Raw genomic sequence first — 27,691 nt, 5'->3', positions numbered from 1 at the left:
GAAGCTGGAGAGCTGTCAGGGATGTACACTGAAGCTGAGAGAGCTATGAGAGATGTAGGCGGAAGCTGGGAGAGCTGTGAGAGATGTACACTGAAGCTGGAGAGCTGTCAGGGATGTACACTGAAGCTGGGAGAGCTATGAGAGATGTAGGCGGAAGCTGGAATAACAAACGTATGTGTATCCGAACAGGAGCGCAGGGCACAGCCTGGAGCTTCAGAGCTTCCAAACAGGGGAAGAGAGGTGCCACTCTCTGAACAGGAAGCTGACTCTAGCAGAGGGAATTGTGGGAAGGTGGGAGGAGGAAGAGACCAGCAGAGGGTGATTGATGGCTGTTATGCACTGCATGTAGATATCCTGGGACAACTGCACACAGTTGTTCCCCCACACAAGAGGAGCCTCTCTCTCCCACCGCAGTTGCTTTGGGGTTCGAGGGCTTGGTAAGGGGGGGTGGGGGGGTCTTGGGGGGGGGTGCGGATTCGAGAGGGTAGCAGGGACGGATTAGGCCTTTTCCCGCTCAGGGATGACATTCTCCCCTGCGCACGTACGCCCCGTCCTCGCTCCGCCGGTCCCACGCAATTCAATTTCACGCCCCGACTGCGCCATGAGCCGCGGCCGAACGCTGGCCATTCAGAGAGCACCTGGGGTCCTGCGGCTGTTCTGATTGGCCAGAACCACTCGCTCGCGCTCACGATCTCTCTCTCTCAAATTTCAAATTTCTAAATTCTAAAGTGATTTATTGGCACGGCAAAAAGTAGCCACTTGTTCTTGCAAAAGCAGAGGTTACAAAAAGAAGCTATGCACAATATGAATGCAATATTACGGATCAGTTTAAAAAAAAGAAGGCCTATACCGGAAAAGGCCGTAAGTGATGTCAGGCGTGTGTACGTGTGTCTCTCTCTCTCTCCTTAAACGGGAGCAGAGTTACGGGACTAAAAAATGAATTACCCTTTAATGCAGGAACTCCTGTTCTTTAAACCCATCTGAACAGCTCTTTGTTTTTTAAGTGATGTTGGGTAATGGCATCTGCTAAGTTATTGTAATTACGGAGTTCACCATAGGGGAACGTGATTAGCAGTGGTTTTTTCTTTTGGAAGCAGGTTTTTTTTTGAGAGGGCCTGGTGAAAGAGGAGGTGACATTGATATCTCAGTTTGTGAACCCGTCCGGCCCGGGGAAGTGGGCGGGGCCAACACTGTGGGAGGTCACGCTGGGGTCGCGTGCGTCAGAATGGAGGCGCCCCCTTTTTTTTGGGGGGGGGGGGAGATGTTTCAATCAGCTCTACCCCCCTCCACTGCCCCCACCCCCCTCCCCTCCCCCCCCCCCCATTTTGAGGTCAGCAAGCACCAGCTCTGTTCCGTCCCGTCCCGTGTCAAATTTAACTCGCAAATGAAAGCGATACAGGAACACTTTATCTACAAATGATCTTTTCGCTCGGGTTCACCAGGTACAGGCTGAAATAAGACTGAAAAAGACTGAAAGAAAATGAAATTCGCTGACTGACCAGAGACGGACAAGTACGAGGCGGGGTCAGGTTCACAGAGGGGGGGGGGGGGAACAGTAAGATTAATGACAAGGATTAATGATCCAGCCAATAATCTACAATAAGTCTGTTCAGCTTGCACTGGGCAGCACTGGCAGCCCCTGTGGTTGTAGAGGTGCTTTCTGCAGGGACGGATTAGCCAGCGGCCGGACATCCGATGGACGGACAGAGATGTCCTGGATTAACAGCAATTTTTTCATCTCATAATTTCCTCGCTTTTTTTAAATGGGGGGGTTGGGGGGGGCGACTCTGTGTTCTTCCAAGACAGCCGTTTACAGTGCATTTGGTGAATTGAAACTAGGCCAGTTCGTCTTCTGAATGACAATTACCACCAGCTAAATACAGCCGCTGTCGGAAGGGGGCGGGGAGGTGGGGGGGTGTGGGGGGGGTGGGGGAGCCGGGCGTGGGGGCTCTCTGGACGTACAGTAGCTTCCGATGTTAATTAGCGTGGCTGGGGAGGAGGCGGAAGGCGAGGGAGGGGGGGGGGCGGGGGAGCTCGGTGGATGTTTGGAAGCAACGGCTATCTTTAACTTTGGGGCTTTTGATAAAGCGCCTCTCTATTGGGCGCTGGGGGGCGGGAAGCCCCTCTGCCTTGATCTCCATACAATGCCCCCCCCCCTTCTCTCTCTCTCTCTCCCCCCCCCCTCCTCCTCCTCCTCCTCTCTTTTGATAGTGTGAGGTTGTCAGGCAGTCCCAGATTAAAGACATTGTCCAGGGACTCTACATCCGGGCCAAAGCCATATTAAACAGAGATTAGGGGACCGCGCGTTTACAAAAAAAAAGAAGAGAGAGCCCCCCCCCCCTTTTTTTTCTCTCTCCAAGAGGACCAGGATTTACAATCCACACATACGCTGTGAAGCAGAGGAGGGAGAAATTCGTACTTTTGTGTTGGGAAAAGCAGCGCGGGGGGTCATGTGACGCGGGAGCTGGCAGCCTGGGCCGTGTTTTTTTTTGGGGAGGGGTGGGGGGGGGGGGGGACGGGCTTTGTGCCTCCGTGGGCTCCCGTTCAGACCGCGGCGGTGCCAGAAAGGGGTCTTTTTGTGCCGGGTTCATTAGCGGGTCCCGCCGCCGCTGCGCCCGTTTGCATCGGCTGGTTTTATTGGCCGGTTTTTTTTTTCCACAGTTTAAACTCTAATAAAAGCCCTGATCGTTTCGCTCAACTGTGCGGTGTGGACCAGAGATTATTTGGTTCTGCAATTTTCGCACACATGCAAGAGCGCACACACACACACACACAAACACACACACACACACACACAGGTACACACATACACGGGCACACACACAAAGACACACACACGGGTACACACACACACACACACACACACACACACGCACGCACACACAGGTACACACATACACATACACACACACACGGGCACACACACACAGGCGTGCACACACAAATGCGTATACACGCAGACACACAAACACACACACACATAATTACAATTCCAGCAAGATGTGGAAAATATTTGCAATATTTTTCTAGTTCATAAAGTTACATTAAAGTTTTAGTTCAGAACGCTACGTTGTTAAACTGATGGAACAAAAGAGTAATTTACCTACACCTACAGAATCACATACACACACACACACATATACAATATCTCATTCCACGACCATAAGCGGCTTCAGTATTCTCGCTGTGCCATTTCACACTGCGGACGTCGGCAGGCCCGCCCGTGTATGAGCGCTGCGTTATACACACAGAGAGAGAGAGAGAGAGAGGGAGAGAGGGAGGGCCGGGTAAAGACAGATGCCTGCTCCTTTTCCATCTGGATCCAATCACGTTCAAAAGAACTCGGCGTGTAGATTTGTCTTAAAAGGTATGCGCTGCTATTTCTGGAGCGGGCCCAATAAAGTAACTGTTAAATGTTTTCGGGGGAATCCGGGAGCAGGGGTGGCGGCCCGTGTGTGTGTGTGTGTGTGTGTTTTTTTTTACGGAGCCCGTTGGCCCGGCCTGTTTTAACCTGTTCCCGGTGTTGCGTCACGCCGCGGGACGGCTCCAGAGAACAAGCGGCCTTTATAGTCTCCCTGAGTGACAGCGGATCACCCGCGGAGGAGGAGGACGGGGAGCGCCGGTGAAAAAACAAAAACCTAAACGTGACGGGCGTCTGGATCGGGTTTCACACCGTACCGTCGACTTTATTTAAGAGGCGGATATACTCCACGCTTTCCATCTTAAAGGCTTTGCGATTCTGGGCCTTTTTTCTTAGTTCGCTACCTCCCTTGCAGGGACACTTAGTCTACCACCCCCCCCCCCCCCACCGACAGTCACGCGGAGTGATTATAAGATCGTTCACTCCTGAGGAGTCGCATCCCACCTGAATGAGGGAGGGAGGGAGGGGGGAGAGAATGAATGAATGAATGAATGAATGAAAGGAAGGTTTTGGGAGGGGGTAGACCCCCTCCTTCCCCTCTTTCAGTCTTCCTTAAGGCCAGGAAGGTAAAGGGTGGCTCTCTGGGGACAGCAGGTCATTGGGGTCACGATTAGCGGGGGAAGTTGGGGTCACTGATACAAGGCACCTCCTCTGGGGGGGGGGGGGGGCGTTCCACCAGTTCCCCATCCCGCCACTGTCATGTCTTCAGTTTGGGGGGGGGGGGGGCCAACAAGGCCAGGTGTACAAATACTGCCCCCTTTCACCTCCTGCACCTCCCAACACTCCCCTAGCATATGAAGGGTTCCCCCCAAAAAATGAAGATAAATAAAGTGTTGAGGTCCCGTGAGGAACAGGGGCTGCTGCTGGCCTCGGGGGTGCAGGCCTTTGGGCTGTCCCGAGGTGAGATCTGTTATGATCTCGGGCCAAGGGCACGCGGCTTAGCCCTGTGATTTATGAAGTGGCCAAAGTGCACCGTCAGCCCCCCCCTCCCCCCCTCCCCTCCGACAGGCCGCACGCGCTCCGCAAACACACCCCAATTCCAGCTGGCCCCAAGTCCAGAACACCATGCAGTCCGAGCGGGGCGGATGAAAACTCAAACGTGCCGCAGCCAACGAGACAACGAGGCTAAAGTCTGGCTGCTGCTATTAGCATTTTAATGTCAGCGTTCAGTGTGAAAACTGTATTCACAAAGCCAACGGTTTCATTTAGAGAGGGAGGGAGATAGTTCTGCGGGTGGAGTTCCCCTGAAGAGGGACATCAGGTAACCCCCTGTCCGCATGACATGAAACTCGTGGGTTCTCACCCCAAATACATTCCAAAGCAGTTAGGAGTTCTCCACAACAAATTTAGCCTGCTTCGCAAAGATGGAGTTCAGTGCAGGAGAGGTTTCAACAGTTACCCATAAACACTTCGGGACACTTGCACCAAGCAGAAGCCAAGATAATCCGAAAGCACTGTTTAAAATCACAAGAGCCAAAATGGCGGCTATGACTATTAAATATGGATAAGTTCTATCATGCAAATCTTTCCCTCTCTTCCTCCAACAAAAGTGCCTTGAACTTTAGGAAAGTAAAGCCCAGTTTAGATTTTTGTCTGAAGCACCAGCTGTGGCCTTCCCTCCTTCCACGCTTTCCATCCTTCTCCAAAACGAGAGCTGAGGATTGTCTCACCTGTGTGAGATCTGTGAGTCACCCGTGTGAGATCTGTGAGTCACCCGCGTCTGCAGCAACACGATTCAAAAGTCTGCGCGTCTCGAACGGGGGAGTGAGCAACGCCAACTGAATTTCGAGCGGCGGAGAGAGACGACCACATTTCCCTCCCAGAGAGGAACGAGACCAGCCAGAGCTCTCGGAGGCTTCCTGTGAAACGTAATTTGGAACTGTAATTAAAGCGCTCGTCTTGATTAAGGGGAAGATAGGACGTCCAGCTGGGGTGAGACCGAGACTGTTAATCTTTGCTGTTCTGTTTGACTTTAGAAGGCCTGCAAACTCACTATGAAAATAACATTTATCTCTGACTCAGGACGTCCCATTGCTCAATTGCTAATCAGAAAGGCCCATGTATGGCCTGCGTTGGCATTGTTTGAACACAGACATATGTTACTGTGTCTGGGTTTTGGCACCAAGGAGGAATTCACCGACGGTCCAAGTTTACGCCTGTCTTTGTCTGGGCACATTAAACAGGAGAGCCACACACTGAACAGGTTTTCCTTTCAGATTTGCTATCAGTCAACCTGAGACAGACACGCTCCTGGCCAGCATCCGCTGCTCGCTGTCCAGTCTAGGCAGCCCTCATTGGCCAGCCTCTACCGCTCATCTCATTGGCCAGTTTAAGCAAATCACCTCATTGGCGAGCCTCTATTGCTTATTTCATTGGTCAGAGTCTACCACTTATCTCATTGGTCAGTCTAGGCAGCTCACCTCATTGGCCAGTCTCCATCTCTCATCTCACTGGCCAGTTTTGTCAGCTCACCTTCCCAGCCAGCCTCTACCCATTATTTCATTGACCAGTCTGAGTAGGTCACCTCATTGACCTGCGTCTACCACTTATTTTATTGGCTAGTCTAGGCAGCTCACCTCATTGGTGAGCCTCTCATTGGCCAGCCTCTATCACTCACCTCAGTGGGGAGCCTCTCATTGGCCAGCTGCACCACAAAGCGCGTTTGTGTTTAACGTATTCCGCCACACGTCCGCAGCCCGCACACCCAGGGCGGGTGCTGAAGGGGTTTCTGTTCGCTCCGGGACTGCGTGACCTCACCGTAAAGAGCTCCTGTCCCGGGACGGCCCGTCCCCTAAAAGAGCCGCCTCGGAGTCAGAGGTACGGAAAGGCTGAGGCACAGAGCTGGCGGGGGCGAAGGGGGAGTGGGGGGGGCGAGGGGGGGGGGTGACAGAGATTTATTCCTCTGTTTGATGTTCGGCTGGGCCCGTTCCTTCCATGGAGGGGAAAAAAAGGAGGAGCTGTGTTTGCTTTTCCCCCCCCAGACCCCGCCCGCGCGCTAGTGCTCGCTCGCACCCCGTCGATGGCGGTTTGCTCGGCCCACTCTCCGTCCTCCTCACACTACGGGGCGGGGGCGGGACGGTCCCGTTTTTGGCGAGCCGCGGGTCCGGTCCGGTCCGACCCGACGCCCCGGCTCGTAGTCGCGCGGACAGTAATGGCGGACGCCGCTTTCACGCTGAGGGACGAGGGTGTCGGTGCGGTCCATAAACCTGCAGTAAATCACAGACTGACGCTCTCTTCCAAGGGCAGTGAATAAAACCCCGTAAGACACGCACCGCCTCACTCCTCTCACTGTTTGTTTAACACGACTCTGTCGAGACGGTTTTTTGTGAGCCCTGTCAGACTTTTCCGTCTGAAGACCGAGTGGCTGAACGCGCGGGTATGTGAAGTGCCAGCGAGGTCCGAATGCAGTTCTGACTGCTTCATGTTCTCCTCGTTACTTGCAGAGGCTCGGGTCTTAATGCACTCCCAAATTTAAATGCGCTGTTTTCACCAGTTCAGCATTTCTCAGTAAATAGCATATGTTGTCAAAGCCAAGCAGCTTCTGACTACGTAAAATCCCAGCGGGTTTCAACTCCGATTTTTCGCTCTAATACGAGTCTTGATTCCACCGTGAGTTTTCACTGAAAAGTGCGTCGGTTCTAAAGTGAGTTTTGACTACCTTTTGTTCAAAGTCCCACATGACCTGCTTCTGTTTGGTGAGTTCTGCTTCTGACATGAGTTTGGATTCTGATGCTGATATTCACCCATGCCCCCCCCCCCCCCTTGTTTACCTCAGACTCTGTATCCAGTGAGGCGGCCTTCCTGGAGGATTTCATCCTTGGGGTCGGCGACACTCTGGACCTGAGCTGCAGCCCCCAGGGCGTGGCACAGCCGATCACATGGCTCAAGGACAGCGCGGCGCTGTCGCCTAGCAACCGCACGCGGGTGGGGCAGCGGGTGCTGCGCATCATCAACGTGTCGTACGAGGACTCGGGAGTCTACTCCTGTTGGCACGGCAACACGCTGCTCGGGAACTTCACTGTCAAAGTAGCAGGTAAGAGCGACCGGGTCTGCTACGCCTCTGGGTCACCTGTGTCCTTCCGATGATCAGATTTTGTTTAACATAAGAGATGTGGGGGGGGGGGAGGGGGGGGGTGAGGGGTTGAGTTTGGACAAAAGTGGCTGTATTCATACACAGTGTTTGGACATGTGCACCAGTCTGATTCAACACTAGACTGCTTTACTTGCTTGTTCAAAGGTATGCATTCCATATTTGGCCATCTGTTAATCTACATCACAAATAAAGGGCACAGGTCAGGAAGTGTGTTTTCTCATTAAGTTGGTCCTGAGTTCAGAAACTCACACAACCACTGTTCTAATGTCCTTTCATTACATATGATACCAAAACCACTTCTGTGAAGGCATTTCTGCAGTCGGTTGGGTGTAGTGTGGTAGCTACAGAACATTAAGACCTGTCCCATAATGCACTGGGAAGTAGACACAGCGGGGCTCTCTCAGTTATGACCTAATTAAGTTAGCAGCGGCAGCGGCAGAGAGAGCCATACTGAAGATGGCCTTAGTGGAGGGATGCGGGGTATCTGACGGAGATTTAAAGCTGCTTTGCCCAGCGCTGAACAGGAACCAGACCCTGTTCGTCTGAACTAAGCTGTGTGTGTGTCTGTTAGCTGGCAACAGCGTAGGAAACAGGAGCTGCCTGATTCTCTCTGATATGTACGGCTTACCTGCTTTTCCAAAACATGCCCCCAGCCCCCACGGGACATCTGGTTTAACGCTGCAGCGCTTGACCACACATTCACCATACTATGCGTATTATTACAGATTATGTACAGTATACAGACACACTTTAACCCCTCCTTCACCGTGAAGGAGTGAGACCCCTACATTTTACCATACGTCCACCCCAACCCAGCCAATTCTGGACAGAAATAAGGCCCCCTTGTGCACTTAGAACTCTGACAGTCTTCTGTAAGTCAATCTTCTGCAGAGTTCTGTTTCAAGTTTCTAAGTTTCTGATATCTAAGACCACTCTGCAATCACACTGTCGCATCACGATTCAGGAACTTAAGAACAGCACACAACGACAAGGACAGGTCATTAAACCCATCTAGGCTGGCCATTTAGCTAGAAATTGCCTCAAGTTGTGATTGTGATTTAGAACAGAAAATAAGTTATTATTTTTTCTTTAATTCTGTTGCCAATAGGCTTGACTTGCACTTTGTGCGTGAAAGAGAGAGGGAGAGTATGTGTGTGTGTGTGTGTGTGTGTGTGTGTTCGCGTACAGAAGTTAAACTGACTGACTGCTACTTAAGGAGTTAAAGGAGCACAGAACAGCACAGAACAGTAAGTGTATCTGCTACTGTTCCCCTGTTACTGGTGGAAACGGCCGCGTTCGAACCAGATGAGCCGTTGGGATGTGGGGACGCCCGTGACAGAACGCGACCGCGTTAGGGGCCTCTTTTGTCCAAAAAGCTCCCGTCAAGAGTCGCACGGCTGCTGGCACGACGCGGACCGTACTGCCGTCCTCCCCTCACACGCTGGCCCCGAGGCCACCAGCGAACGGGCGTGCTCAGCAGCCGCGCGGCGAGCGAGCCGCTGGCGCATATCGTCCTGACAACGGCGCACTCAGCCGAGATAAGGAGGACCTTCGGCCCTGATCGCGGAGAGGAGGGGAGAGGAGCGTCGTTTGTTACGCCGTTGTCCCTGTCCCCGTCCCCAGCCAATCAGAATCCCACTGAAACCAGCCTTAATGTTTAATAAAACAGGGGGGAGAACTCTCGAATGGCATCCCTAAAATCTGAGGTTCTCCTGTGGAATACAGGGGGGCACGTCTAGCACTGAATCTGGACTGTGACATTCCCAACAGTGGCAAGTATTTTTTATAACAGTACTACTTTAAAAAAAGGAGGGAGGAAAAACTCAGTGTTGCTGCCATATTGCCGCAATGGTTCAGGCCTTGAACTGAGATTGTGCGTTAAAAAAACAAAATCTGGATGAGAAACTGGGGACTGCGGTTTTTGAAAGGTGATGCAATAACAGCATGCCGCCGGAGAAAGTGGATCAGCCAGTGCTGTGGAACGCGCTCAGCTCACAGGTACACGGCTCACAGGTGTGCTTCATAGTCGTATAAACTATTTTCCATCCGCACCCTGTATAAGAAATTAATAAACATATAATCGAAAAATTAATTGTATCGTATGCAGTCATGCAGCAATATCTTTTCCCCCCAGTTCATAACCATGATCGCTCATGCAGACTCTTGACTTTGCTCCACCACCGCTGAACACAGGGTGTACTGCTGGCTGTCCTTTCTACCCGATGGTTAATTGGTCGACAAATGCCACCGATTGGCCAGAGATTTAACTCACCCGGTGACTCAGGTTTAAATCAGGCCCTGATTGGAGGGGAGGAATGTAAGCCAGCAGCACTGCTGGCCTCGAGGGCCAGATTTGAGTGTCCCAGGTGCAGCACCCTGACAGGTAGCTTTCCTGTGGGAAACTATGCGCTCTCAGACTCAATGTCTCACACAAAGGTATTATGAAGCGTATTACACACACACACACACACACACAACAAAAAAATGCACACAGCCTGAAAAAGCTAACAACCAAAACCACGTGACCTGGTTACAATCACACCATCGAGCCAATGGTGTGTGCAAGCTTACAAAAAAACACCCGCTAATTAACGTGTGGGAAAAAATGGCCGCCTCGGAGGTGTGGCGAGGGGGCGGAGCTTTGGGAGCCGTGACTAAGAGGAAATGAATGCGGAGCGCCTTCTCCTTTTCCCGGCACTCGGGGAACGGCTGGCTGTTTTGGCGTCTGCCTGCATTATTGTTTACCCTTTCACTATCGCGCGCTTTTAATATCTTACACAAACGATACGAGCTCTTGCATCAGAGCCTTCCTCCGTAATGGGAGGTCTTCCTCTGCTGGTCAGGAGGCTGGGCTTTCTCAAGACCACGCTGGTGATTATATTAAGGTCTGTCGCAGGGGCTCTATCAGACCAGCACTCTGTTCCTGTATTGCTGGTATTGGTATTAAAAGTGTGTTGGGGGCCTTTACCCAGATAATATTGTTTCATCCAGAGGAAAGCTTATTGTTTGTTTGCGCTTCACTCTGAGGTAAAGATAATAGCATTGTGTCTGCAGCTGTATAGTCAGTGTAGTATTGTTTCTCTAGAGGTAAAGTTAGCGCTGTTTCTCCAGAGGTAAAGTTAGCTCTGTTTCTCCAGAGGTAAAGTTAGCGCTGTATCTCCAGAGGTAAAGTTAGCGTTATTTCACCCAGAGGAAATGTTAGCGTTGTTGGCGGAGAGTTGGCGGCGCTGCAGCCGCACGGTTCTGGGTTAGCGCCCGTCGCGCGGCGGTACCGGGCTCTTTTGTTCCTCTGGCGGGGCCGAGAGCCCTCCTCCCCGCTTCTGTTCGTCCGCCAAGTCCAGCCGAGCCCCCGCCGCCACGACCGCAGACCCGGTCGACCCCCCCGGCAGCGCAGACGGCCCCCCGCTAGCCTCCCCTGTTTTTACAATAAACAACAAACTCCGAAAAAAACCCCCAAAAAACAACACTGCCGCCGCCGATATGTCATGGCATAAGGAGCCAGTTGTTCAAGGCCAAAATATTGCCTGAGTGTTTCTTTAAAGAAGAATGTGAACGAGCAGTTGGGGGGGGGGGGGGAGCGTAGCGACAGTTTAATTTGCCTCATTTCCCAGTAAATTCAAGGTACCAGCTGAGCCTGTTATTGACAACTCATTACAAAGCAATTAGTCTGAAAGGCCGCATCATTGCAAACAGATGGGGTGGAGAGGAATTAGAAACATAGCCTCTCTCTCGCGCTCGCGTGTGTGTGTGTGCGGGGTGTGTGTGTGTGTGTGTGTGCGTGTGCGTGTGTGTGTGTGTGAGTGTGCGTGCATGTGTGTGTGTGTGTGTGTGCGGGGTGTGAGTGTGCGTGTGTGCGTGTGTGTGTGTGTGCGGCGTGTGTGTGTGCGTCGTGTGTGTGTGTGTACGGTGTGTGTGTGTGTGTGTGCGTGCGGTGTGTGTGTGTGTGTGTACGGGGTGTGTGTGTGTGTGGTGTGTGTGTGTGTACGAGGTGTGTGTGTGTGTGTGTGTGTACGCTGGGAACCTGGCCAAAGGAGAGCGAGGCTTTCTCCAGCCTCTATCAAAGACGGACCCCGCGGCACAAACCCCCTCTCGAGATCCACGGACCTGCCCCCGGTTACTGTCGCTACAGAGATCGTGACGGCAACCCTGTCCCTTTTCACCCCTGCCTTTAAAACACACGCCTCCACCCCCCCTTACCCCCCCCCCCCCGGACGCAAATCAAGGCGAGCGCCGACGCTCTTCTTTAAATATTTGAGCAAGGTGTCAGGTGTTTAAAAGAGATACGTCTCCAGCCTTGGCCTCGGTCCATGTACGAGTCGCCCCGAGGGCAGTTTGGGTTAGCACACAGAGCTACAGAAGTGGTTTTGCGCACTGGCTGCGGGGGCAATCCACAAAAGAAAAAATGTGATTTCGGTCTTGTTTGTCAATCAGCCGGCGCTTAAGATTGCGCTTGAGAACATAACGCGTCTTTGTCACCTGAAGCCGCGCCGCTGAATGCAGCCCATTATGCCAGAATGAGAACAACAGAGATCAGAGAGAAGCTCGAGGGTTTGGCCTTGACAGGAGTCTCAAACGCACGGCGCGGTTCGCACAACCTGTGCCAGCATCTGGCCTTCATTAACCTTCATTTCTGAAAACGCACCGGCAACTTCAAGGTCAGACAGATTAACTGCCGGTGGAGCTTTCTGTCGCGTAAACGTTTGACACGACGGCACGGGAACAAAGGTGTATTTGTGTTTTTTGACTGACGCTCTGCCACAACTACAAGCATAAATTGTTCGCCGCCGTCAGACCACCGGTGGCACGAACGCCATTTCAAAATGATTATTTTACGCATTTAAGATCCTTATCAAAACACTGGATTTAAACTGCGCGTCTGCAGTTTGTTTGGGTTCACGGTAAAGGGCTGCAGTGTGTGAGAGAGCATCGTTCCTCGCTGTATGAATGGGTCTAGTCATTACGGAGGTCCTTAAACACAAACATACCCAAGACTCCATCCCCCCCCCCCCCAACCCCCCCCACCAGTTCATTCCAGCACTTACACTCAAAATGGCTGACTTTGAAGTCACTATTAATCACAGTATCATTCCTGCTGCACCTACGTTCAGGCAGTTCCACTGTAAACAGTGGCAGTTTGTTCAGCGATTGATGTAAGCTTCGGATGTTGAAGTGAGGCTGGGTCCTAAAGCCCTGTTCTGAGGGGATAAGTTTTACCCGAGGACGGCCTGTAATGTACTTTTTTTTAAACTTATTATGTGGGTACTTCCAACCGAGCATTCTGACGGGACAAAAAAAAAATCCACAGTAACCCCTCCCCAATTACTGACTGTGTCCCGGATGTTTTATATCGAAACTTCCGATAGCTAAAAAAAAAGCGTCACATTTCGCGGCAATAGAAGAATAGACATGGCTTTCAAAAAGAAAACGAGACAATGGACGTGAGAGAAGAACCCTAATTGTTATACCACACGAGGAGAAAAGTGCGCCAAAAAGTAAATTATGTTCTTAAATGACTGAGATTCACGTGGGACTAGTATTACCAGAGGACCTTGGTTACCTATTTTCCCCAAAAAAACAGTAGGAAACGTACTTTGTAGCCAGGTTAAAAAAAAACGACATGGCAGATTCTGGCGGAATAAAAATCACAGGAGTGATAGGTAATAATTCCAATTAAAGGACATCCTTGGGTAAAACGAATTCCGTCAGACTAGGGCTTCATTGTCCATTTTCAAATTTGGTGCAGCGATCGATTCCTATGATTTATGTCGTGTCTACCCCTACCCCAACTGTCAGAGTGACACCTTTGCGTGTTTGTGATTCTCTTGAAAGATTCCTTGTCTTCCGGGGACGATGAAGACTACGACGAAGAGTCGGACGATGGAGGTAATGGAAATGGTGTGTTCCATATTTCACCCTTTCATTATGTGGACGTTTCGCGGAAAAGCCGGTCCTGCATTAAAGACCTCGCGTCACTCTCTCTTTCTCTCTCGTGTTCCTCCCTAATGTGTCCTGGTTAAACATTCACTCTTCGGTCAACGGTTCCTCTGGCGAAAGAGAAAAACGTCTCTTTGCTTTCGAGGTGGAGTCTTGTTGCCGTGGTTCTTATTTTATTCTAGCCTAACGTGCTTCATTGCGGGGGGGGGGGGATTCTGCCTTTCCCCTTCCCATAAAGGTGTATGGCTGTGTGTTTACGGCATGGTTGGGCTTGAGAATAGGCCTCCGTGAAGGAATGTCCCTTTGCTGGATGGAGAGTCTTAACACCAATCAGCTCCTTGATGGAGGGCATTAAACAATCAGCTGCTCGACGAACAATGCCCCTTTGTCTAATAGTCTTAACCAATCCGATGCTTGATAATGCTTCTTAAACAGTTAGCTAGATGGTGAGTCTTAGCCAATCAGCTGTTTTATGGTGAGTCATAATCAACCAACTTGAAAGAACTAGAGTGGAACTAGAGTACAACTTCCGTATTACTTGAGTAGCTAAGTGCTCATGCATGTATTAGTTCGTTCATGGCCATTCCATAATGCAAATGGTCTCTGTGCTGTGTGGCTGTTTAAAACTTCAGGTCTCCCGGTCCATTGTTTCATTCTCTTGTCATTCTCTTGCACGCTCTTGTCTCATTTTTCAGCCAATTGATGTTTAATATGTAAGCATGAATTTTCATTCCTCCTTCCTTCTAGCTTTTGTGTGCCCAGTTTTATTTTACCTCCATTTGAAAATGGAGATATCCAGAGAGGTGCACCGTTTCTGAATTCTGAATTGCCATTTTACGTCTCCTCTCTGCTAGAATGGAATACATTAGTGCTCATCATGCAGGATTCTCAAGATTGGCTCAAACTTCAGTTTCCACATGCTAAAACGGAATTAGGGAAAACTTGCTTTTTGATTTTGTGCTCCTCACTCCTGGAATGAGTTACTGTTTTTTAAAAAAATGTGTTCATTGCTGCCACGAGAAGAATTCCAGGCTCTGATATATAATCTTGTATAATCTGAGTGTAGTTGCTTTTAAATTATTTATTTATTGCTTTTGGCAAACTTTTGTTATTACCATTACATGACCTCACTACTTTTTTTTCTTATTGTTTCTTTCTTTTTTTATTGTATTTTATTTTCTTTTAATCTCTCGCCCTTTGAAATTCGGCACCGTTGAAAATGAGGGTCGTCGTTCCCCTCAGTGAGCCACTGAGGTGCACTTAAAGGTCGATGAGGACGAACGTCAGTTCAGTCCGGCGGTTTGTGTCCTCGTTTCACGCGGTGAGAACAGGGTGAGACGTCTCGATGTTAAGTGATTAATAAACGCTCGCCACACCCTAACATTTCCACAGGGTTCACTTTTGTTCCCGCGTCTCGGTGTGAATCATCGCGGAGCGCGAGGGGGGGCGCTCAGCGAGCGGCGCCCCCCTCAGCCTGGGGAGGAGTCCCCCCGAATATCATCCGTCCTCGTGACGGTCACTTCACCCCCGGTCCCGAGGGCCCTGCGGTCCCAGAGCGGGGATTAGGGCCTTAATCCTAAAGCCTCTTTTTTTATTTTAACGTCCGCTAAGCCGTCGCTAATTAGCCGTCGGCAAGGGAGGTTGCCGCCCATGTGACAGGGAAACCACGGCAACTCCGGGAAGAGCGGCTCCCCGAGCTCCAGATCCGATCCCAAACGCTTTAGCCAGCGGCTTAGCGATCCGCTATCGGACTGCTACGGGGGCGGGGGGGCGCTGAGAACGAGCTCAGTCCGTATAATCTTTTTTTGGCCTGCCCCCCTTCATCGTCATAGGACAAATAATCCGTCTGAATTAGAAGTCATGGTTAAGGAGCTACGGATTCCCGAAAGCGTGCCTGGCTCTCGAAAACCGACCCGCGCGGCTACACGCTTAGCTTAGCGGTGTACGCGCTTTTACATGGTGCGGCGATGGCGGCGGCGGTGGCGCTGCTGTGCGTGATTGGCCGCTTCCCTGCTCGTACAGCCTAGGCCTCATTTACCGCGCGGATCTGCCCGGCGACTCCAGGCTCCCTCCCAATGAGCCGTTACCGAAAGCTCGCACCGCGTGTCTCACTCGTTAAGGTATTTGGACCTCTAACGAGGCCTAATCTTTCCTGCTCTGCCCCCCCCTCCCTCCCCTGTTATGCGCCCCCTGTTTATCCTGGCCAGGGAGGGAAAATAAATTTTAAAACGCTGCCCATCCGTGAGGGGCGATGTTTGGATTGCGTCTGCCCCCCCCCCCCCAGGCGCTTCAAAGGTCCGGGGTAATCTGCGGTGAAATCTGCCAGCGTGCGAGCAGGCGTCAGCGAAGGCAAATTACTCAATTACCCACGATCCCGTCTGCTTCAAAACCCTCCCCCCCGGCTTTAGGCCCAGTCCCGAGCCCGCATGCCCCGTCCGGCTAATTGCTCCCAGTAAATGGCTGTGAAGCCGCACCCCCCCCCCACTCCCCAGCCCACAGTCATGGTCCCTTGACCCTGGAACAGACTGCGAGATGGAATAAGAGAGCGGGGAAAATTGCTCTCTGAATTGCTCTGCGGAACGGCGTCGAGTTTCGGCCCAATGCGAAGGCAGTCTTTTCAGCGGTTCACTGAAATGCCTGCTCAGCGGACGGGGGGGGGGGTTGGGCTGCTGTGCGTGAGAGGAAGCCTGCCCTCCCCAACGAAGCAGCATCGCGTCCACCTGTCGCCAGGGACGCCATCCAGGGTGTCTCCTTCATCTGCACAGCCAGGAGCGATTTTAACAAGTGGCTGGGAAACGGTCGCTCCTTCCCGACTGACTTTCCTCTGGGATTCAGAGTGTGGGGGGGTGGGGGGGGGGTCGGGGTCCAGGGGGCGGACGCCGCTGGAGGCGCGTGTAGAATTCGGCTAGCCCCCGCAGGCCACAGCGCTCGACTGTGCGCCAGGGAGGAAATTCCTCCCTCCCAATTACACCCGGCGCTGGAGATCTCAGATATTCTCACTTTAATGGGATTCAGTTGGGAACGGCCGGGCAGGAGGTGGGGGGGGGAGGTGGGGGGGGTGTTTGGCGTGCGCCCCTCGCTACGTACCCTGAGGTATTTTTTCCACCCTCCGTGCCCCTTTTTTGGTATTTTTCGGTTGATGTTTATTTTGAACGTTCTGCCTCACGAAGGAGGGGCAGAGCGTTGCGACTGCGAAAATAAATGGAGAAAGGCTTTCGTTTCGGGCCGATTTCGCTGCAGACGCACTTCCTCAGCGGGGGGGAGGGGGGGGGGGGAGGCTTTGGCCTCAAACCGGAGGGCTGAGGAGAACGGAAGAGAGGCGCTTTTATTGTGGAATATTTTTGGTGGTTCTGTATGCACTTTTATTGTGGAATATTTTCGGTGGTTCAGTACGCACTTTTATTGTGGAATATTTCTGTTGGTTCTGTATGCGCTTTTATTATGGAATATTTTTGGTGGTTATGTACGCGCTTTTATTGTGGAATATTTCAGTTTTAATGCGGACCAATCGAAAGTTTTGGGCGCTGCTACATTTCGGGAGGTAAATGGGCTGGCGGGAATTTGGTATAAAACTGAGGGTGATGCGCTGGGGTGGCGACTGCACCCCTGCCCGTCTCAAAAAGACAAGGTTTTATTTTGGATGCTCTAAGAAGCATTAAATAGCTTTTCGTTATTTAAAAAACGCATATAGAAGTGGTGTGTTTGGACACATAATTCACATGGGATGTGATGAGCTACTGGTGCATTGTTGGCCATAGAGAATCTACCCCACTTTGGGTTGCCCACGGTTTCTCCACCTGGGTGCCACCGTCCAATCAGAGCCTCCCGAGCACAGGAGCGATGCTCTCGGCACGGAATCTAACGTCACCGATAGCATCACAATTTCTAATTATTTCAGGCCCTCTGCCAGTTTATAAGTGCAGCAAATGTAGGTTTAATGAAGAAAACACATCTGCCAGGCCGCCCGGTGCCCAGTCCCTGATGAAAGCGTACTCATCTCTTAATGTAAAGCAAACCAGGAACAGAGCGGGACTCAGTGAAAATGTTAAGAGGCAAAAAAAAAAAAAAAAAAAAAAGGGGAAAAAAAACTGATGTGGATTTTCTTGTACGGCTGCTTGCAGTCCTTTAGACCCAACTCTTGGAGAACAAGGTTTTCTTTAGAACGTGTGTTTGTTGTTCAAACATCGGGGGCGGGGGGTATGTGGGGGGGGGGGGGGTGTGAAGGGGAGCACGCTCAGTTCTGAGTGCTTCTCAGCCAGGCCGGTCGTACCAGCGTGAGGTGGGTCCTGAATAGGGGCCATTGTCCGATTCAGGGGTTTGGGGTCTCTGGAAGGGTTCAGTGTTAAAACGTGCCAAAAAAACAGCCCCCCCCCTTGGATGACAGAATTCAGAATTGTTCGTTTTAAGAGCTTCGAGTCACGCTGTTCTTTTCTGAGTTTCGTTAGGTCCCTATGCCGAGGCTGTTTTGCAGTAATTCAGTGTCTTTCTTGTGGAAATCTGCAGAAAAACAAGTATGAGATCTAATGGCTTGTTCCCCTTGCATGAAGCATACTCCATCTGAAACATTTTGAACCGATTTTATATTCCAAAATAAAATGTGGTCTTTATAACGACTAACGAAAAAAGCTTTGATCACTCATTCTTTTTATTTTATTATTTGTTTATATAACTTTATGTCTTAATATTATGTCTACGTGTCAGTGCTGGGCCATCTCCATCTTTTACGATTCATATTTTTAATTTTATCAGGTCATTCGTGTTTTTTATTTTGCTGATAAAAAGCCGCCCCTGGACATGCGATACAGTTCTGAGCGAGAATGTTTCGGTGATGCTGTCCAGTGAGAATTTCCACAGACAGATCCATCTCTGCTCAGATTATTTTTACTTTGTTACTCACAAATGGAAGCATCATTATTATTATTATTTTGGCAAGTTCATGCTAGGAAAATTGCCAACCTTGCCAAACTGTGTTTGTGAAATAAAACGTTTATAAAATGTTTGGATTTAATTCTGAATTAAATCTTGAAGTCAGCGGCAGTCGTTGATGGAATACAGGCCTATATTTGTGTGCATTGTGGGTAATGTAGTTCTCACCTCCCCGCAGAAGCCCCATACTGGACCCGGCCGGACCGCATGGAGAAGAAGCTGCTGGCCGTGCCGGCGGCGAACACGGTGAAGTTCCGCTGCGCGGCGGCGGGGAACCCCACCCCCACCATCCACTGGCTGAAGAACGGCAAGGAGTTCAAGGGCGAGCAGAGGATGGGGGGCATCAAGGTGGGTCAATTACACCACATTATCTTCATTTATTATTATACTACATCATATCTATATATTTACATTACATTATATTAGACTACATTACATCAAATTAGTATATTTACACTACGTTACATTGCTTTATATTGCTCTATATTGCTTTATATTGCTTTACACTGCATTACATTATATTGCTTTATGATTTAATTATATTGCACTGCAATGTCACTTGACATCTTGTTGTAAATTATATTGCGCTACACTGCGTGATCCAGAGCAGCATAATGCAGAAGAACGTAAGTGCATCCACCTGACTGATAAGAGCAACAGGGCCAGATCAGGCCTTGGGGGTGGGGGCGGGGGGCGCTGTGCACGCATCTCGATTGTGTCTGTGTGTGAATATGTGTGTGTCTGCGTGCCTGTGTGCGTGTGTGTGTGTGTGTGTGTGTTTGTGCACGTGCGTGCGTGCGTGTGTGCGTGCGTGCGTGCATGCATGCGTGTGTGTGTGCGTGTCTGTGTGTGTGTGTGCCTGTCTGTATCAGGCTTTGTGTGAGCTGACTCAGCTCAGGCCAGCAGCAGAAACACTGAAAGGGAGATTAGAGACTCACATGAGGCCCAAAGCGGAGAGGAAGCTCACCCCACACCGCCTGAATTAGATCCCTCTGTCTGCATTGTATCCCTTTTTCTCCTTTTCTTTCTCTCTCTCTCTCTCTCTCTCTCCATGTTAGATCCCTGTCTGCATTATATCCCTCTTTTTCTCCTTTTCTTTCTTTCTCTCTCTCTATCTCTCTCCATGTTAGATCCCTGTCTGCATTATATCCTTCTTTCGCTCCCTTTCTTTCTCTTGCTTTCACTCTCTCTCCATGTTAGATCCCTCCGTCTGCATTATATCCCTCTTTCTCTCCCTCTTTCACTCTCTCTCTCCATGTTAGATCCCTGTCTGCATTATATCCCTCTTTCTCTCCCTTTCTTTCTCTCTCTCTTTCACTCTCTCTCTCTCCATGTTAGATCCCTTTCTCGGTCCTGCGTTCGAGCCCCCGTCTCTCTGTTGTGCATTAGAGACCCCCCCCCCCCCTATCCTGTATGCGTTATCAGCACAGGGGGAGTCTGCTGCAGTAGTCTGATGAGATCCCTCTCTACTTAACTGGCTCACAGTGGCTTAGTCTTCAAAGGGAACCACGAGTGCCTTTTGGTGTACAAGGTTAAAAAAAATCCACCAAAGCTCCCTCTCGTATAACATCTCAATTATTCCATTCCTCGTCTCCCAAAAGAAAAAATCCATTCTAAATGTCGATGCAGGCTTTCTCCCCAAAAGCGTCCTTTACAGCTGGTGTACCCCTTGCAAAGACTGAATGTATCCTACAGTACAGAGGGACAGCTTTAAAATGCAGTTACGTCAGACAAACCAACATCAAGCTATGAAGCATCAAACCAGACTCAGCATCATACCTGTTACCTAGGTTATTTAGTGTGGTATTTAGAGTGGCTATTGAACCTGTTACAGAGAAGTTATTTGGCAGTCATTTGTTTCTTTTGAGTGGCTATGGCCAATTGCCTCAAACCAGAGGCAGGGTTTAAAGGTGTCAGATGGCCCTATGACCTCAGAGCAGAGGCGGGGCTTAAGTGTAGGAGGAGCCACTCTGTGTGCCGCCATTTACGCGCTTCCTCAGGTGTTGCTGTGGAGACAGCAGGCTTTGTACAGCTCCTGGGGTTTCGCTGCGTAGTTTTATGCCCTTTCTATTTCTGAGGGTGTTGCTGATGTGACCCGGTGTCCTCCATTTAGCTTCAGCAAACACCCGCTATCCGGGGACAGATTGCTTAGGTGGGTTTACACATTCCTCCTCGCGTTTATCCAAGAGTGACTCGCACAGATTATATTTTCACACAGCGTCCATTTGCAGAAGCTGGGTATTTACAGAGCAAATCCAGGTCAAGTGCCTTCAGGGGTGCCGCGGTCGGCGATTCGCCTGGGAATCAAACCTGCTGGAAAGTCACCTGGCTGCTTCGCTAACCGTTATGCTGCACTTAATGCTACATGCTAACCGTTATGCTGCACTTATGCTACATGCTAACCATTATGCTGCACTTAATGCTACATGCTAACCGTTATGCTGCACTTATGCTACACGCTAACCATTATGCTGCACTTATGCTACACGCTAACCGTTATGCTGCACTTAATGCTACATGCTAACCATTATGCTGGACTTATGCTACACACTAACCATTATGCTGGACTTATGCTACACGCTAACCGTTATGCTGCACTTAATGCTACACGCTAATCATTATGCTACACTTACGCTACACAGGGGGGCATCAGTCAAAGTAGCCATTGAACGCCACGAGCATTCATTCTCATGCAGTGTCCAAAAGCTGTTTCTTCTATCAGACCTTCCAGGCTTTTAGGCCAATTGGCCATATCTTACTGAAGTCTGGCTGTGTCTGGAGATAGAGATGTCTCCATAGCCCCTGCTGATTGCATTATTCCTGCCCACCCCCCACACCACTCTGCCCCCGCCCCCCCATCCCCCTGCCCCCCCCCTATACATGCTCCATTATCAGGGCCCACATGCCCAAAGTTGACCTTGAAAAAATAAATGGGGTAACAGCCCTGCCCCCCATGCCCTCTTGCCCCCCAATGGATCGTCACGGTGACAGGCGAGCTAATGGGATTCGTTGACAAGGTCTGCGGCACCCACAAAATAAAAATAAAAGAGGAGGGGGGAGCAGGGGGGGGGCAAGGGGGGTCACGGCTGCAACTGACAAGCTTTAGATTTCTCCTCGGGGGCGGGGTGGGGGGGGGGGTCAGGGCCGCTAACTGACAAGCTTTAGTTTTCTCCTTGGCGGGGTGGGGGTCAGGCTAACTGACAAGCTTTAGTTTCTCCTCCGTACAAAAGCTGTCAGGCTGGCGGCTGAGCTTCGGCTGCTGGCGCTCGCCCCCGTGATGAGTTCATCTGACGGGCCAGGAGCCGGGCCCTGACAGCCGGACAAAGACGCCGTGAAATCTCAATCCCGCCCCCCCCCTCCCCTCCCCCTCCCTGGGGGACGGGGGCAAAGTCCCCCCCCCCCCCCCCCCGACGCATATTAATGCAGGGGGCCCGCCGACCGACGATAAGATCGCTTTGGCAACCCTGAGGAGCGATCAATGTTTGGCCTTCAGAAGAGCGAGGGGGGGGGGGCGGGGGGGCGGACGACGTCGTCTTGTTTGTTCGGCCCCCGCGAGCTCTCTCCTCGTTAGCTTCGAGATTGATTAGCCTCAGCTAACGTGCGACGTGCGCTCGCCAGATAACGGGCGTGGAGAAACGTCCCGCCGTCGGCAAAAAAAAACATAAACGTTCGCGGCAAGCTGATGATGTGAGATTTGAGGGTCTGTTTGTCCCGTAGCAAAGATAACGGGTGTAAGGGCCGTGCTAACGGGTCCATGGTCCTGTTTTTCGTTGAGTTTCCACTGAGAGCTTTGTACACAAAGTTTGATTCAGTCCTTTCTTAATTTAGCCTCCTGTTGCAGGACTTTTCCATTGTAACTATTTGCCCTTCAGCTGTACTACACTGTTGAGATGGGCATCCAGTAGTCTCCTCAGCATCTCCAAACTCTGAGCAATCCAGCTAATTTATAGTACCTGGCACTGTTTTACATCTGAACCTGGGTTTGTAACTCTGCAGGTTAAAATCCCAGCAGGCCACTGTCCTCGTATCCTTGGGGACGGTACTTTAGCTGAACATCTTCCATAAAATATGAAGCTGTGTAAATGAACATTGTGTAAAAATGTCATAAGTATAAGTAAAAGTCAGTGTGAATAACAATGTCTGTGAAACAAAAGGAACCAACTGAAAACGGTTTGAACGTGTAAAACATTTCGCCGGTGAAAATGACAGCGATGGTGTTGATTTATCGCGTCCGGGCTCCCGGGGAAGCGGAGGTGCAGAGAGATGACTAATTGAAATGTTCGCAGAGAAAGCCGAAAGATCGCAATAACGAGTTCCTGCCGTTGCCACGTTTGAATGCACGACCCCCTGCGCAGGGTGGGGGGGTGGGGGTCGGGGGTTGAAGGTCACCGGCAGTCAAAGGTCATTTCTCTATTGAGCCATCACAGGAGAAGCTCAGCGGGGAGCTCTGACAGACCCTAAACGGGACTGATGCGTCCGTCCAGGGAGCCGGGCTCTTGTTGTTCTGACATGTGGCGGGCGGGGAGCGGGACCGTCTTTGAGCACTGAAACCAAAGCAGCGCGAGCGTCTGGCCACCGCCGTCCTTCGCCTCAGTCGAGTAACCGGTTTCAGGCCCTCCTCAGCCGTCCGTAAAACAGATTTATTTGTACTTTTGTTCCTGTAATTAGAATCCCGCTGTTTGTTTTTTGTTTTTTTACTTTTTTTGTTGTTGTTGTTAAATCGTGCATCTGTCCCCGGCCGTTTATGTAAACGGAAATTAAACGAACGGTAGCTTTGGAAAGTTTCTGGAACGATAAACAAAAGCAAGGACCGGAGTAACTGACTGCAGAGAAACAGGTGGAACTGTTATACTGTGAAACGGGGGGCTTATTTTTAACCCAATGCTGGGATCTGCATCACCTTTCTGTGCTTTTAGAACCCCAGTCAGGCCTTCGTTTGTTTGGCTTTTCGGACTGACCTTTAGCGTGGCTATCTGTGTGTGTGTGTGTGTGTATACAGTGGTTATCCGTGTGTGTGTGTGCAGTAGCTATCTGGGTGTATTTGCCAGCGGCTCCATGCCTCTGCATAAGCGTGCGTGAGGCAGCGTTGCCTTCGGGGAGATCCTGTTCTGTTGGGTAATTGACCGGCGAACACGCCCACGTCGCTCGGCTGCAAAAGCTAAATAAATGTTTGGGGAGACGCAGTTTTAACGGCTGTGCCGATGGTTCTGGCCCCCCCTGGTACCGGTTTCTCTCACTGGGTCAAATTAAACCCGGCCCCAGCCGGAGCGCCCCAGCGCAGGGGCTGACAGCAGCATAAATCGACACTAACAGCTCCAGCGGCGTAAAAATGGGCCGTTTTGTTAACCGAAAAACCTTCTCGCACGTCATCAGAGCCCCATTTGCTGTCATTTCCCGGTCGATTTGACGTTTGATGTCGTTCCCCCTACCCACCCAACCCCCCCCCCGCCCCACGCTACCTCGCAAACATTGAAACATCAGCAGTTTTGAACAGCTCTGACTACGCCACGCAGTAAAGCTCCTTAATCGAGTAATCCTGTTCGGAATCTTTAATATGGCGAAAGCCTAGTTTGCACTTTGCGTTGGGCTGACCTGCCGGTAGTTCGGCGGTGTGGGATTAGTCCTCTGGTGGTTGTGCTAATGCAACCCCCCCCCTCCCTTCCCCAAGTGTGAAGGATGCTGGGATACCACGGTACAATGCTCATGTAAAAAAATTCCAGAACAAGGTCCACTGAGAGCCCATCAGAAAAAGAGGTGCTCACGTGCTCGATATGGAACGCCATGGTCTTCCAGGAGCTTTCCAGTGGCATTCCCAAAGGTTTCTCACTCACACATCAGAATCCTGGAAGAACCTGGCAGTTCCCGGGAGAGGTCGCGGGACTCTAGTCTGGCCGTGTCCCTGGCAGAATCGGATCAGATGCTGCCCGGCTCAAGAAAAGCGGGTCTGTTTTTTTTTTTTTGGAGGGGGGGGCGGGCACATCAAAGCGTTCCTCTCCCGCCCATTTCATCTCGCCCCGGAGAATAAATATGACACAGGAACGGCAGCCGGTTCTCCATCCTCCGCAAAAAGCCGAGCGAGGTGACGTCACTCGAGGCCGGGCCTCGCCAGAACACAGGAGAAGGGTTCCCTCGTTTCCGGAAGCTTCCGTCGTCAGAAGCGGGCGCTCTTCAATCGGTGGCGCGCGGGCACCGACACACCGCCCTGTTACAGCGCGGGCACAGTGGGCACGGCGGGCACGCAGCCCGGGCCAAACGCGCTGGCAGGACCGGGGGGGGCGGGGGGGGGGCACCCTCCGGCCTGTAACCACGCAACTGCGCGGCACACAGGACATAATATTTACACAGCCGCATTTTTTCCATGTGCCCCTGTCCAAGCCCCGCGGGAGCACCGCTCTCTCCCTGTCAGCGCCCGCCGCCGCCGCCACAAAAACCGCTAACCGTCGCTAACGTCGCCGTGAACCGGCCCGCCGCAAAGGCAGGGCCCAAGGTGGCAGTTCCCAAAACATCGTCACCGCGCTACTACACGAAACAAGAGCGCCGTTTTTGCCCCCCTGCCCCTTCCCATCGATCGTGACGTTTGAAGGTGCCGTTCACCTGGAGCTTGGCGGTGGCGGCGGCGGCGTGACCGCACCGTTAGCGGACACCTGGATGCGGGCGCGCTCCGTTTAGACGGCGGCAGGTCCGCCCGTCACGCCCCATCGGCTGCCACTGAGACGTGAAATCCCCCCCAAAGAGGTCTCAAGTGAGCCCTCCTCGCTGCTCGCCTTCGCCCGAAAAACACGTTCGCCACATATGTTCCCTCTTCAGATAAGAACACGCGCACGTTACGGTTACGTGAAAACCTCCTCTCCCCTGACATTCCCTCCCCCCCTCCCCCCCGCTTGGAAAGACTTCATTTTGCCAATGCGATTAATGAAATATTTTTAGAATTTTAGAGGGATTTAAAATTCATAAAAAGCCCTTTAATCAGGTCCCCTGCTTCTGGTCAATTCTCTGAAGGCTGCTGTGGGATAATAACATTTTTAAAAAACACCGTCGGCATCCTGCAGGAACAGTGGCTCCAACTGTAATTACCACAAATCTGCCACGTCGGCACAAACCCTCTCTAATAACCATATTTCCCTGGAATATAATGCTTTGCCCTTTACAGAGTAACAAAAAAACATTTACTGATCCTCAAATATCCTAATTCATTATTTGGAAATACAGGTTGAATTCTTGGTTTTTCTTTTTTTTTTCCAGTGAAAGGCGGAAAAAAAAGGTTTCAGAGTTAAATATTTCAAAAGCAATTCACACACAGGGAAGAGATCAGGAAAGCAGGAAAGCTGTGGAGGACGTGGTGTCATAAATCCATTGTGAACCATTGTGAATGTCTTTGCTTTATTTGATTAAATGTATTGGATGGGGCAAAGCAAATATGTGCCAAGTGCTGTTTCAGGGTCAGGTAAAGTATGTCTGATAACACACCTGAGCACTATGGTCGTTAGGCAAACAGAAACGAAATTAAATGTGTTCGCAGAACTTTACACACTCTCTGTGCTTGGTATAATGCACACCAGAACACACCACTACACAAGGCCTGTACACACACCTCTCCTCTGAGAACTGTGGTCATCCAACTGCACACACAGACACACACACACACTCACACAGAGGCCTGTAACACACACTCTCTCTCTCTGAGAACTGTGTCTCTCTCTCTGTCTCTCTCACACACACACACACTCACACACAGGCCTGTAACACACACACCCTCTCTCTGAGAACTGTCTCTCTCTCTGTCTGTCTCTTACACACACACACACTCACACACAGGCCTGCAACACACACACTCTCTCTCTGAGAACTGTGTCTCTCTCTCTCTCTCTCACACACACACACAAACACATCAAATCCAGAGCGACTAACAGAACTTTTACACAGCATTTACACTGCATCCATTTATACAGCTGGATATGCACTGAAGCAATGCAGGTTGACTGCCTTGCTCAAAGTGTCCCACCCGGGAATCGAACCCGCAACCTTCAGGACCAGCTCCTTACCCCGTTACACTGCACTGCTGCCCTAACCCTAAGCCGGGCTCTCTCCTCTCTCCTGCAGCTGAGGCACCAGCAGTGGAGCCTGGTGATGGAGAGCGCGGTGCCCTCTGACCGGGGGAACTACACCTGCGTGGTGCAGAACACCTACGGCACCATCACCCACACCTACCAGCTGGACGTCCTGGGTAAGGCCCCCAGCTTCCAAAACACCGGGCACCCCTAGAACATACAGCCGCCAACAGGCTTCTCTTACCACCATTTGCTCAACTAGCTTATCGGCTAAAAGCGCCAACTCTGTTTCGGCCATGTTAGTAAAAAATGTCTCTGATGTTTAAAATATAGTAATAATAAAAAAGTCTTCAGCTGTCATTCATTATCCAGAAATGTACAGAAAATGTGAAGTTGGGCAAACTGAATAATTGATCTTTGCAGAGGAAGTTGGCACGAAACCAAGAAAGGGATATACGACCCTGCTTGCTCACCCTGGCGTAATAATCCATCCACAGATCTGAAAGAAGATAAAAAAAACTGCTTGCCCTCAGATTAACCGCACCAAAGGGAAAGATCACAGGAACATTCATTCAGAGATTCATATATTTGATGAGGTTCTTTGAAATTGCGTGCATCTTTCTGGGGGTCAGTCATTAAAATCTCACCAGCTTTGCGATGCTAATGGCTAACCTCCCCCCACCAACCCTAGAGCGTTCTCCGCACCGGCCGATCCTGCAGGCCGGCCTGCCGGCCAATCAGACGGTGCCGGTGGGCAGCGACGTGGAGTTCCACTGCAAGGTGTACAGCGACGCCCAGCCCCACATCCAGTGGCTCAAGCACATCGAGGTCAACGGCACCCGCTACGGCCCGGACGGCGTGCCCTACGTCAGCATCCTGAAGGTAGGCGTCTCAGCTGCATTCCCATAGGCTCAGATCTGCACCAGGTCTGCTGTGATTGGCACAGATCGATGCAGAGTCTACTGTCATTGGCTACGATCCATGCCAGGTGCACTGCGATTGGCTCAGGTCCGTGGTGGGTACACTGTCATTGGCTCGGGTCTGTAGAAGCTAAGATATAAGACCTTGTTTATAAAATACAGCCAGCCCAGGAGACAGAACACAGGTCTGCTGGCATTGACATCAATTATAAACCAGATCTGCTGCAATTGGCTCAGATGTATGCTGGGTCTATTGTCATTGGCTCCGATCTGCGCCATGTGCACTGTGATTGGCTCAGGTCCGCAGTGGGTACACTGTCATTGGCTCGGGTCTGTAAAAGCTAAAATA

The 27,691-nt window shown here is 51.0% G+C and overlaps 1 protein-coding gene across 6 annotated transcripts in view; it reads left to right on the top strand.

Moving 5' to 3' along the window:
- fgfr3 (fibroblast growth factor receptor 3) overlaps positions 1 to 27,691 on the top strand; it is a 59,184-nt gene that overhangs the window by 13,805 nt on the left and 17,688 nt on the right. For 4 of the 6 annotated variants that reach the window (XM_064334682.1, XM_064334683.1, XM_064334680.1 and 1 more), the window contains exons 3-7: positions 7,197 to 7,454; positions 13,344 to 13,409; positions 18,553 to 18,722; positions 26,475 to 26,598; positions 27,114 to 27,304. In XM_064334682.1, the coding sequence (XP_064190752.1) occupies positions 7,197 to 7,454; positions 13,344 to 13,409; positions 18,553 to 18,722; positions 26,475 to 26,598; positions 27,114 to 27,304 (809 nt within the window). The remainder of the gene's footprint in view (positions 1 to 7,196; positions 7,455 to 13,343; positions 13,410 to 18,552; positions 18,723 to 26,474; positions 26,599 to 27,113; positions 27,305 to 27,691) is intronic. The other 2 variants (XM_064334684.1, XM_064334685.1) reach the window with 2 other exon arrangements.

Source organism: Anguilla rostrata, chromosome 5, assembly GCF_018555375.3.
Source record: "Anguilla rostrata isolate EN2019 chromosome 5, ASM1855537v3, whole genome shotgun sequence".
Taxonomy (NCBI): Eukaryota; Metazoa; Chordata; class Actinopteri; order Anguilliformes; family Anguillidae; genus Anguilla; species Anguilla rostrata.
Note: the sequence above shows the minus strand (reverse complement) of the source record. Positions and strands in the feature narration are given on the sequence as shown.